General features: G+C 40.1%; 2 protein-coding genes across 4 annotated transcripts in view; one reads left to right on the top strand and one right to left on the bottom strand.

Annotated features, from left to right (window-relative positions):
- Window positions 1–496, bottom strand: part of LOC137273321 (E3 ubiquitin-protein ligase COP1-like) — a 29930-nt gene extending 29434 nt beyond the window's left edge. For both annotated transcript variants that reach the window (XM_067805902.1, XM_067805901.1), the window contains exon 1: window positions 161–496. In XM_067805902.1, coding sequence (XP_067662003.1) covers window positions 161–267 — 107 coding nt within the window. In that variant the 5' untranslated portion in view covers window positions 268–496. The remainder of the gene's footprint in view (window positions 1–160) is intronic.
- A 1830-nt stretch (window positions 497–2326) lies between these two features.
- On the top strand, window positions 2327–6903 carry LOC137272300 (DNA repair protein XRCC2-like). 2 transcript variants are annotated; one of them, XR_010956085.1, is made up of 3 exons: window positions 2327–2477; window positions 3631–5962; window positions 6054–6903. XR_010956085.1 is itself a non-coding variant. In XM_067804663.1 (2 exons), exons 1-2 carry the CDS (start codon window positions 2451–2453, stop codon window positions 4477–4479), a joined length of 876 nt encoding a protein of 291 aa, XP_067660764.1. In that variant the 5' UTR covers window positions 2327–2450; the 3' UTR covers window positions 4480–6903. The 2 variants fall into 2 exon arrangements, 1 of the variants encoding a protein (XP_067660764.1); XM_067804663.1 differs by having other exon boundaries at window positions 3631–6903.
- Window positions 6904–13386: the final 6483 nt, after the last annotated feature.

Raw genomic sequence — 13386 nt, 5'->3', positions numbered from 1 at the left:
TCTGCGAATAAAGTTTATAACAATAATCCATTATTTTCATAATTTCCTGCAATGGGGCTCTTCCTGGACAGGTGCAGAAAGTAACCGAGGTGGGGAAGAAAGTTGCACAGAAATCTTACGCATGCTCATGCATGCAAATTGAGACCTGACAAAGTCTTACCAGACGAAATCGTTGTCTTTGTCTTCATATGAGCCAACTATGCTACTGAAAACAGGAGTTTGCACTCGTTTTCTCCGTCGGGGCGGTTGTTGCGTTCTGCCTGCCATTGTCGATTAGGAGTCGAGAGTCAGGAGCAACACATCCAGCCTTGCTCGGCAAACAAAATAAAGTCAATCTGTGTCACCATTCTGTTGGTGTCAACAAAATCAAATAACAGAAAGCTAGTAAATGCACGCAGCTTTGAGGGTGCAAATACCAAACAACTTTTAGTAAATCTAAGACAAAGTTGACCGGAAACTGTCTGTTTACTCCAGCTAAAATTGCATTTCCCAGTCTGAAACGCATGCGCTTCTGACAGGCAGGTAAAAAACTATTCCCCCAAAGATTTATCGTTATTGTGTTGGAATGAAATAACCTCTGTCGAACAAATTACATATGGGAAACCGTAACGGCTATGTTTTCAAGTTTCACTTTACTCGTTTTGGTGTCACGATTTCCATAATTCCAATTATCAGGGCGTATGTAAAGTCTTTTCGCTGTTAACCATGGTTGTGCGCAACAACCATCGCAGAGTTTTGGATTTACGGTTACTTTTCGAGCTAAGATCGCTTGTAAAAGGACACACAATAATATTCAAATGTGTTGTCGTTATCTTTATTTGAGATTTAAATATACAATTCAGTGCAAAAACATACACTTTATGGATAACACGTTCTTGTTTCTTACGTGATGCCAACTGAATATTTTTTAGGATTCAGTTGGCGTTTGAACAGGTGTTTGAATCGATAATAAAGTGGTTAATGAATATATAAATCCCTGCTTTTCATGTACAATAACTAAAATGAGTGATCAGTTTCTTCAATATCAAATTATGTCGGATTCAAGCGAATGTGAAGTCACTTTACAGCAAGTTGCATTCATTTCGTTCGTTCGTTCGTTTGTTCGTTCCTTCGTTCGTTCGTTCCTTCCTTCCTTCCTTCTTTAACGCCGAACTCATCAATATTCCAGCTACATGGCGGTGGTCTGTGAATAATCGAGTCTGGTCCAGACAATCCAGTGACCAACATCATGGGCATTGATCTACTCGTCAGTGATTTGCGTGAGTGATTTTCTCTTCTGTATGACGGCGTTCGTCGATATGTGTGAGTGAGAAACAACATATTACCGTAGAACTCGGTTACATGTAGATTTAAATACACTACATGGAACTTGTAATCGAAGACGGGAACGAGCAGATTCCGTTCCAGGACACAATTACCCGTGACCTCGCGACGGCGTCAGTGAAGGGGCGTTGAAATGGTTATGGTAAAAACAGCTGGCGTGTGTTTTCGATCTGAACACTGAAAGTCGTTTTACACCAGGAATAATCTACAACAGGGATAAGTCACTCGCTTGCTTTCTGTACTAATTAAGGTGTCAGAGTCTCCCTGCTGTAACATAACACTTTGTAGTGTATATGATTATGTAGTGTTTTCAGAGACCATATACCGACGGTTAGTGATAAAGTACTGCCGAGGCCTGTCCCTCGGACTCTGAATGTTTTCAATTAAATGTTTTTAGTTAGGAGACACAACTACAGTGAAAGAGAATTTGAGGTCGCCTCTTTGTACTTCTTAGGATTAATTTGTACCCCTGCGTCTCGGTGCCTTGTACCAAATGCAAACGTTCCGGTGTGGAGCAATGGGTGGTCATATTTGGCAGCCATTTTAGAGATGGGTTTTAGGGTAACCACTCGACATCAAACATGTTCCAATGATAATCGTTTTCTCTCTTATGAGAAACATGACGTTTTTCGGGGATATTCTTACTCATTCATCAGGTGTCCAATATGAAACCTGGTAAGGCTGGTCAGATACCATGTTGATCGAAACAAAAGGTTGAACCAATATAATATACACAAGAATTAGTAGGTAGTTTTCTTGTGCTACTTAACACAAGATGCGATAGTTTAATGCGTGAACAAAGTCTGTAGCAAATACTTATTATTCATCAAAATAACATTGTTTCCTAAAATACACATTTTTATAGATTATATCGTTTCCTATTTCGCATGGTAATAAAACAGGTACATGCAGATGGTAAAATGCATAAACACATGCATTTTACACATTCTCATAATTCTCCTCCAAATGAGTTGCATCGGCTAGTTTCGGGATGCGAGAGGTCATGAGGAAAGTAGTATCGCATAGAAGGAGGGACATTTGAGTGCAGTTTTGGAGGGTGCAGCCGCCCATCTCAATGGTTACGTGCATGCCATTCGTGACTTGGCGTGTGGGCGAGAGAGAAAAGTATGTCAAAATCGGAAAGTGGGGCTCAGGTATATATGTCAAGGCTTTCATTAGTGTGACGACCGAGTTCTTTCACGTGTCCCCCTTTTGCTCCTTCCGTCGTAATTTGAGAAAATCGTAACTTTTGACTTGTATTTAAAAATCATGACAGCAGAGACCATTTATATATTGTCTCTGGTGACAGTGTCCTTGGCAGATGCCACATACAGTCGAGTTGTTTTTCAAAGGTAACTTGATGAAACTGAATTTAATTTAATCAGTGCGAATGTTGTGTAAAGAAAGTGGTTTGTTATCCTCATATTAGTAGTTGTTTGGACACTTTAGAAACAAAAACAGAAAAAGACTATAAAATATCTCACTAAGTTACGTCCAAAACACTAGGCATGAATCAAGAATTTACATAGTTTGTGTGAAGCAACACCACTCATAATAGTCCAAGTAAGCACTGCCATATATATAGTTATGATGTCGAAAACACTGTTACTTGAAAATATGTATATAACATGTGTCAAGAGTTGCTGATCTGAATTATAATACATCCACCCTGTGTTTCTTATTAATCATACTTGTTGATGCAGTTGTTAGTGAGTGAGCGAGTTTAGTTTTACATCGCACTCAGCAATATTCCAGCTATATGGCAGCGGTCTGTAAATAATCGAGTCTGGACCAGACAATCCAGTGATCAACATCATGAGCATCAATCTGCGCAATTGGGAACCGATGACATGTGTCAACCAAGTCAGCAATCCTGACCACTCGATCCCGTTAGTCGTCTCTTACGACAAGCATAGTCGCCTTTTGTGGCAAGCATGGGTTGCTGAAGGCCTATTCTACCCCCGGACCTTCACGGGTCTGATGCAGTTGTTAACGGCATTATGATTACATTTATCTAATTAAGCCTATGTGGGCTATATAACACTAAAATTGCTTTAAATTGGTTTAAAAATGGATGGATTTCAGCACCAATTTTTAGTTTTGTTAGTTTTATTATTTAACTTTGAATACTCAACTGCAGGATGACATCCCACTGGGCTAGAGCTGTCAAGCCACCCACTCACTCACTCACTCACTCACTCACTCACTCAGAGATACACTCAAGAGTTAGGTTGTGAGTGAAGTTTAGTATTATTAGGTTATCATTTTGATTATATTCAAAGTAATATACTGTTTGCCCTTCTTCAGCTGCTTGCTCGACTTGGATCACGACCATGTTTAGAGAAGCTGGAACCCTCTGTATTTCCTAAAGGAGTCCCTCCAGGGGAGGTGGTAGAACTCTTTGGGGCAGAAGGTACAGGGAAGACTGAGGTTCTCCTTCACTGCCTCGCCAGATGTATTCTGCCGCCAGAATGGATGACATTCGACCTTGGTGGACTGGGTGCCAAGGTCATATTCATCGACACAGATTACAAATTCTCAATCTTGCGATTGGTGATCTTACTTGAAAAGAAAATTACAGAAATCGTAGATACAAAAGTGGATAAAACAAAACCAACCAGTGATGAAGTTGAAGCATTTATTACGAATTGCTTGAAGAGTTTGTATCTCGTACGATGTAATAGCAGTCATCAGTTACTGTGTACTCTTCACAGCTTGGAGACAAATATTGCTGCTGACTCTGACATTGCCTGTATCATGATCGACAGCATCTCAGCTTTCTATTGGATAGACAGATGTAACCATGGTGATGGAGGGTCAGCTCATGAAATCAGTATGAATAAGATTGTGGAGATACTTCAAACAATTGCCAAGAAGTATAATCTTGTTGTCATGGCTACAAAAGCAGCAGTGTTCAAAGCCAAAATAAGAGACTTTGACAAGGGAGATAATACCTCTCCTTTTGGGTTGAAACATAAGGATGACAACTCAAACTTTGCTGAATATTTGGGGAAAACCTGGAATAAATTTGTAGGTGAGCGGTTAATTTTAGCGAAAGATGTGACAAAGGGAAAGGCAATTTTCACAGCAAACCAGAAACATTCTGGTCAGTCAGTATGTTTCACAATCAGTGAAAGTGGACTGCAGTTTGAATGATCAGTTTCACTGCGTGGGTACTAGTAAATGCTTAGCTGAACAAAGTGTTGCGTGAATCAGTGAATCACTTCAGGTCATTCTCTTCCCACAGAGGTTACTTGTCATACTTTCCTATGAACCTCTGTTCTGATATGGACATAGTTCTTGGTTCTCATAAAATCCCCTAGTGGCAAAAAATCGCAACCCAAATTAATCCCTTTTTCTCTGTTCAATCAGAACACATGTTACATCAACTTAGATCCAACTAGTACAAGCAAATGTTGGGCTAGAAATATCCTTCTTCTGCAGGTGACTTGTGTTGATGTGATACACAAGACATTTAATGGCTGACTTGTCTGTTGTCAACGAGGGCGATGGAGACACTTTTCATCCTTCATTACATGAATGACAAGGATTGGGATAGGCAAGGGCCATGGGTCATTTTGCACAGTAGAATAAAAAATGTACCATTAGAATTTTTAAGTTCGCTATTGATACAAGGGCAGTGGTCCTGTCTAAATTCTTAAAATCAGGGATAATCCAGAAAATGGCCCATTGTCAAAATTCTCTATCCCAATGCCTGGACTGAGTTCTGTCGAGGGGAAACATTTGCGCATTGCACTTGTGAAGAAGCTTGTTTTCCCCTAGCATATGGAAATTGCTGATTCTTCACGAATAATCACTTTTAAAACAACATCGTTGATTGCACAGCTAAATCAGATTGCAACCAACTCTGAACACTCGCACCATGAACATTTGAACAGAGGTTCGTAGGATGATATGAAAAGGAACCTGTGTGGGAAGAGAATGTTCAGGGATGGATACAGCTGAGAAACTGGAGGTGCACACTTTTGAGACCAAGGGGATGCACTTTTCATGATTGGTTGCAATCAGATTTAGTTGTGCAGTCAGCAGCATTGTTTCAAAAGTGATATTTTGTAAGAAATGGGTAATTTAACTGAATTGATTAGTGAATTGCATATGTGTGCTCGCAGTACCTTTCATGCAGTTTAACATGGATGCCCCATTCAGATTGGATACTGACAGTGCATCCAGGGTAACTAATAACTTTATAGTCTTTTGGTATGACACAACCAAAGATCGTACCACTGACCTGATGGCATCTAGGAAGTCAGGGACTACAGAGATGGTTGTGATATATAAGTGAATGATGTACAAATCAGCTTAGCACTGCACCCACTCAGTCGAGAAATGAGCACAGTCTGTTTGAATGGGTGTGTTTAGTTGTACACCATACTCTGCAATGTTCCAACTATGTGTATATGTTAGCAGTCTGTAAATACTCAAGTCTGGATCAGACAGTCCAGTGATTAACAGCATGAGATTATTCTGTATGAAATTTGTGACTGAAAACATTGGTAAATTGCAACATTCTCCGCATTCATTGTGAATGGTCAGTTGAGTGGTATATTAGTAAGGCGTTCACTCCTCATGCTGAACGCCCATTATCAAATTTTGGAGACCTTCTCATATTATACCCCAGGTATAATCTGGGCTAGCCTAGTTTATACCCCAGGGTATATTCTAGACTAGGTCATAGTATACCCCCCTCAGCCCAGATTATACCCCTTCAGAAAATAAGTGATTAAGGATGCTGCTATAATGTTATTGCACTTTTCACACAATTAAACACTGGTTGCAATGTGTAAATGGTGTGATACATTCTCCATGCCTAAAGCATAATCAGTCTGGGTTTTCAAGCTGACTTGAAAACCCATTGCAGTGACTGACCAAATTCATTGTAAATGCAAAATCTTTACAGAGTGGGTGTTGACATTACATGTTATTGTTCATATGCTGAACAAACTGATCTCGGATAGTGCTGTGCTTGTCCTTGGATCCTGCCAGGCTGTAATAGATGCAGAGGAGGTAACAGAGTGTTGTTGTCGCCTTTGGTTCTGTATGTCATCGAGATGCTGTTTAGTCTGTTCATTGTGTGTGATTAGGTCTGTCAAGTTTTCAGGCCTAATGCAGCAGCCGAATGTTGTTTTGCTGCTAAACCTGGTTACAGTTGATCTTCAGTAACTCAAGCTTGTCATAAGAGGGAACTATGGGATCAGGTTGGTGAGGTTTGCTGACTTGGTTGACACGTCATATCTCAACTGCTTTGACTGATGCTCATGGAGCTGACCACTGGATTATCTGGTCCAGACTCATTTACAGACTAGCATATAGCTGTAATATTGCTGAGTGTGACAAAAACTGAACGCACTCACTCTCACGCTTTAAACCCATGAAGAGTATGGTTAACACAGTTGACGAACAGACTGGATATTGAACCTTTCTGACATGCAGATCACCATCATATAAATGTGGGTTAAATGAGGAATCAAAGATAAATATGTATAATACTGACTTGTAGCATTGTCGCAATACTGTTCCAGTGTACATATTATATGGATTATTAAATGAAATCTATCCATATTTAGGTGTGGTTATTTTTCTTTTCTGTTGTTTAACATATTCAAGGAATTAACTAATTGTTCTGTGCATGCATAGTGGGCAACATTTGTTTCCAGTGTACAGCAAATGTGGTTCATATTTATGAAATTCAACTTCTAAATATCACTTTCCTTTTTACACATTTTTACAAGTTTTATTTTAACTATAAGTATGCATTAATCCAATGTCTGTTTCTAATGGACATCCCTTGAGGACCTCATCGTTAAAGCATTCATTTATGACATCAAAAACCTTGGTACGATTATCCATATGGGTACAATGTGTGACATCCATCTCTGGTGTCATCTGCGGTGATATTCCTTGAATATTATACGTCTGGAAAGAACATTGATTGTTGCACCACTTGAGTGGCGAGCATTGTTACAATACTGATCATTATACATTCATTGTGGTGGCGCATTGCTGATTATTGTGCCACTTTTATGGCTAGTATTTTTACAATACTGATCATTATGCATATATTGTGGTGGCACATTGTTGCACCACTACTTTGGTCGATGTTCATACCTACACCATTGCTGTCCATGATTGAACACAGTTTCTTTAAACATTTGGAAACACCCAGCTGACCAGTTCATTTTGTAGAAGTAATACCAAAATATTTCATATGCATTTTCCTTCCAAATGGAAAACGTTGTGTGTAGTGAAACAACATTAGCCAATTAGTACCTTGAAAACAGCATGAATTTGTTTATTGTTTGTTTTATCATCTCAATATCTCCAGGGTATATGTTCCAATAACTCTACACTATACCCGGGATGCATCTATCTCTTAGCCAGATGAATTTATTACCTCCTTGGCTGGCATTTTATCCTATCAGGTGTCTATGCTGGTAAGTTGAGCGGACCAATCACAACTCACACTTGCTTTTTAAATTATCTAACCCACTATACTTGGTGACACAAATGATGCAGAGGTACTATGAAAGAGGCAGAAGGAGTTCTTGCATATTTTTTAAAGTTTCGGAATTGTCAGTTTGTGTGTATGATGTCCCCAAAATCTGAGTTCGACAGCAAACAAACCTTCGCAATTACTACTGCTCTCTTTGTTGACACTAGCAACTTAGCTGATTGGCCACTGTAAGAATGCGGAGCCAGCAAAGGGAGGTAATAAAATTACCGGGTTGAGCCGTAGATGCATCCAGGGTATAGTGGACAGTTATTGGAATGTATATCCAGGAGATATTGAGGATGTTGTTTTGTGAAGTAAAGTTTCTCGAATAGAAATAAGACTGAAAATTACAAATCAGAATATATTTCCTGAAAAAGGCTTCAGAACAGGTTTGATTTTGGCCAAATAAGAATGTGCTCTTCTGAATATATTTTTGCTCTCTTTGCATTTTTCAGGATTGTTGAAATGCATACACCATTCTCACCAGTATGATTTACCAGAAATATATAGATGTCATTTATATATACCAACATCAGATGAACCTCAGGTGTTGATGATTTTACTCAGCTTCTTTCACTTTGACTGGGAATGTGGGTACTTGGAATTAGTGGTAGGCTTAATCTTATAGCTAAGCAGTTAGACCCAGTAGCTCTTGGCCTGGTGAGAATTTTCTGCGGATCCCCGAGTGTATTTTTTCATTTTGAACATTTTTTTACATTGATGCTTATCTCCAATAACACACACACACACACACACACACACACACACACACACACACACACACACACACACACACACACACATACACACACCAAGACCACCCAGCTAAACTTTCAATGTTATTTGTGCTTGCCATTCTCATGTCTGATAGAAGCCCTGTTTATAAGTTATAAAACAAATTGCTCTATCCACCATGTCTAAGCACAGCAAAGGTACACTTTTGTTGGTCCTAGTACTTGGTAGCTATGAGGTATAGTCTTCGAAATAGACTCATTTGTGAACCCAGGACATGCATATTTTTGTGTGATCATATCAAGATTTTTCTATGTCATGTGCATATTAGAGTCATTAGTAAGATGACTACTCTGATACAAGTTTGGCCACAATCCTCATATGGCTGAATCTGACATACTTGGTTTAAAGGTCACATGCAACCAAAAAATCAAACATAATTAAAACACATTTATCACTTATTCATGACATATGATATACATTGCTGCTTTTAAAAAAACAAATAAACAAAATTATAAGCATACAATCGCGATTCAAAAGTGCAATATTTTGTACTTGGGCTTACTTCCCCCGAAACGAAGCCCTCGGGAGACCGAACCCAGTCATAGCGGGTGGATATGCACTCAAGTGTAACGACGGCTTCCGATTGGCTGTTCCATTTGCTGACATGCTGAGGGTTCATTGTGTGTACAGAAAGATGATCTGTTTGATGGGCATTTTAGAAGTATAGCAAGTCACAAGAAAGTAAGATTCTTTGTGGATAACAGCTTCTTTTTGTGTACTTGATGCGTCGTTTCAGTATGGATTCATATTCTGTTGTCAGACAAAATCATATACACTAAAAGAAGTCGATATCCATGACGAATGTATATAGAGATGTTAGGTTTTGAAAATACATGTTCTCTGAATTTGCGCTCGATCCAATAAAAAATCATGTCAGTAGAGATGGTAAACTACTGCGTGGCTCCAGCCATCTGTCATTCGTCCAAGTACAAAACAGGACTGGAATCTGGAGTTTGCACAAGTTTCCGTCACATCCAGTCATCCGAATAAAATGAATGTAGTTTCTTTGCAACCCACAGACATAAAAACATGTCACGTGTATCACACGTGCCTAATTACATAATGTGGCAGACACGGGACTCGGGTGCACGAGTCATAAATCAACTTATTTTCTTTATGTCGTATAGTCTGATAGGTGTTAAGTTCAAATTGCACGTTGTCAATGATTGAAGCTGTGTATTGCATGTTGTCTTTAGCAGACAGGCAGACAGACATATAGGTGTGAATAAACGAGACACTGAGTTTTCTCTGTGACAGAGACTGCTTGCCACAGTCAACAAGTTGTTTTACGTAACGAGTAGATTATGTACTTGTTTGTGTACACAACCGAGATTAGACTATTGCTCACGACCTCAGACGCTGGGCATGCATACTGTTTCAAGCTCCGCGAACCTATTCACTGCGCATGCGTTATGGACGCAGCGCAGCACAGCTGTTGAAACCATTTTTCCCCCCAGCGCTGGGGGGAATTTAGTGAAACGTTTGAACTCCGATTTCGCGGGCTTTTTTTCATCGCATTTTTTTTCAACTTTACAGGTTGAATTGGCATTTTTTATGATTTGTTTCGGTAAGTGCACACCGAAAGGTACCAGAATCTGCAAAGTTGTATTTTACATTGCATGTGACCTTTAACTATGGAAAGTGCTTTTAGCGCTAGGTAGGTTATGTTTGACCTTAAGCCTGAAAAGGTAAAAATGCACCCATAAATTCACAGAGTTGCTTCCATTAGTCAGTCCAGGATTCTATAATCATAGGTTCAAATGCAATATAAGCTGACCCATGAAGGTCCCAGGGTAGAATAGGCCTTCAGCAACCCATGCTTGCCATCAAAGCTTGTCATAAGAGGCGACTAACAGGATCAGGTGGTCAGGCTCGCTGACTTGGTTGACACGTCATGGGTTCCCAATTGCGCAAATCGATGCTCATGTTGTTGATCACTGGATTGTCTGATCCAGACTCGATTATTTACAGACTGCAGCCATATAGCTGGAATATTGCTGAAAGTGACATAAAACTAAACTCACTCACTCACCCAATATAAGCCCAGATATTTTTTTTGGTTTGTCAGCAACATATCCTTGTCTGTGAGCTTTTTTATAATATATTTCTGCTATTTTAAAATCTATGTAAATCTAATTGGGGTCCATGCACATAGCAAAGGGACTGTAAGTTCATGTGGTCGAAAGCATGGTGACGTTCCTTAAGTTCCTGGTGATCTCTAGCCTGTTTTTATATATTGTATTGTTCATAAGAATTGTTTAATTTTACAGTTGCATGCTTGTTTTAATCCTGTGTCTGTGTCATTTTACTGTAATCTAGTAATTTTACTGTCCTTGGTTGACAGTTTTGTAATTCCTGTTTGTCCTGAAATTATAGCATGTTTTTAATCATGATATGGCTGAAATATTGCTGATGTGACTTAAAATCTTAACTACCTCCTAATAATGTGTATAATAGGTTTACTTGTATTGTATAACGGGAGTGAGCTGTCTAAGGCACCAGGCTAGTAATCCAGCTTGGAGGTACCGGGATCGAGCCCACCTGTGACTGGATGTAAAAACCATGGAGTCAGTTTTGTGTGAAGACTCTTTCAGTGTTGTCACAACCTCTAGTGTACAGTACACAACCTTGTGCACTCAAAAGAACCTACAAATCCATTGGTATATGACCAGATGGTGGCCACCAAGTTGCAGGTACAGCAGCGTGGAGTAAACCTGGACAAAGCACTGTGACTATTTGTCCCAGTCCACCCACCTGTGAATAGGTAACTCGCAAGGATGGGAAACAGAACAGTAACACAGTGCGCCTAGTGGCTGCAAGAGTTGTATGTTAGTATTTCTTCCATAGCAAGGTGTATGCACTAAGCACTAACATTATTGACCCATTTGATGGATCAGTTGGAGTTTGTACCACATACCAAGCTGCAGGCAGGTGCTAGAAAGTTAACAGTCATGGCTGGGTTAACAGAGGCAATGTTCAACAATGTCACTTGCCTAAGGTGTGTGGTTAGATGTGTTGCAAGTGCTTCATTGTAGGGCAGAAGTCATGTACTAGCCACATAAAAAAAATGTGCTCACAAAAATTCAAAATCTAAATTTATCAATCCTGTGTAGACACATAAGGTTTTAAACTCATAGATTAGTGACATGTATCCAACATGCATGCACTTGCCATGTGCTTTATTGTGTTTCGTCCTTGAGATGTGCAATTCATTATTGCATGTGTATTCCAGGAAAGAGAAACAGAGCAAATGAATGACACACAATACTGTTACTTTGGAAACCTCAACCCCTGCCCTCAGGATCGTTCAAGAAGTTAAACAGCTATTGAAATGCATAGCATGTCAAGGCTAACTTCTGCACAACGTCATGAGGCCGTTTGGGTGGTCCATGGGAAATGTTTCAACAACAAGTGGACACACAATTCTACTGCCTCCAGAAGATAATTTTTGCACTGGTGAGACGCTACCAGAACACAAATGACATGTCATTGATTGGCAATTTCCTGGACGTCCACGTGTAACAACGCCAAGACAGGACAGATGGATAAGGGTGACCCAGGTTGGGTCAGACTGCAGTGATGACTGCCCGGACCATCCCAGAACTTCGCCGTATTCACCCCAACACAGTTAGACTATGTTTACGTCACCAGGGGATCAGAGCTCGACGTCCCGCCAAACAACCTATCCTGATGAAACGTCATCGACAAGTGTGCCGAAATCAAGTCCACAGGCCCTTGTTTTGCTGGAGAAATGTTGTTTTTACAGATGAGTTCAGGTTTAACATATCCAATAGTGAAGGATGTTAATGTGCCTATAGACGCGTGGGGGAAGGTTATGCACAGGTCTCTAGGACAGGAATTGCTTTGGTGGTGGTGGTTCCATGATGATTTGGGATGGAATAACAGCACGCCAAAGAACTCCTTTGGTGATTGTTCAGGGCAACTTAACTGGTGTGGGCCACAGGGATCAGATTCTTCGACCTGTAGCAATTCCTTTTCTGCAACGTCATGGCCCTGGGTTAACGTTCCAACAGGACAATGCCCGCCCTCATACAGCAAAGAATGCTATGGATTTCTTTCAACACCACAACATTGACTTACTGTCTTGGCCTGCAAATTCACTGGATCTCTCCCTGATAGAGCATGTTTGGGACAAGATGGATTGACGTCTACGCCGTCTTCTTCATCTGCTAGATAACATCCTTGACCTTGCAATAGAACTTCAGATAATCTGGCGTGACATCCCACAAGCACGTTTGATAGGCTCTGTGCGTAGTTGATGCACTGCTGCTCTCATTGCCGATGATAGACATACCCATTGCCCTGTTTGTGGACTTTAGACGTCATTGTGATTGACTTTTCAGTTGAAATTCTCACGACTTGTTATGGTCTCCATCAAAGATTATATGTACCTTTGACATTGTTATCGTACTTATCAAGAGTCAGATAGTATTTTGATAATGCAGAGTTTCTTTATGTGGCGAGTATAGAAACTCTCAGGAGTCAAGTTGCCAAACATGATCACCCATCTAAGGATTCTCTGTGGCCATTATTGCCACACTACTGATTTGTGACCATTACTCTTTGTTCATCATTGATTCATGCACCATCATAAATGTGTCTCTCCTCCTTCCACCACATACTCACCTCTTGTGAAGATCCGGGTCAGAACTGATCTTCAACAACCCATGCATGTCATATAGGCAACTAACATGATCAGGCTTGCTGACTTTGTTGACATGTCACTGTATCTGTAT

This window comes from Haliotis asinina, chromosome 2, assembly GCF_037392515.1.
Source record: "Haliotis asinina isolate JCU_RB_2024 chromosome 2, JCU_Hal_asi_v2, whole genome shotgun sequence".
In the NCBI taxonomy this organism is placed as follows: domain Eukaryota; kingdom Metazoa; phylum Mollusca; class Gastropoda; order Lepetellida; family Haliotidae; genus Haliotis; species Haliotis asinina.
This window is presented reverse-complemented; position numbering and strand designations above follow the sequence as displayed.

Coding starts and splice junctions, on each gene's coding strand:
- LOC137272300 (XM_067804663.1), top strand. CDS start 2,451: ATGTCAAAATCGGAAAGTGGGGCTCAG. Junction 2,478..3,630: donor AATCGGAAAGTGGGGCTCAG/GTATATATGTCA, acceptor GCCCTTCTTCAG/CTGCTTGCTCGACTTGGATC.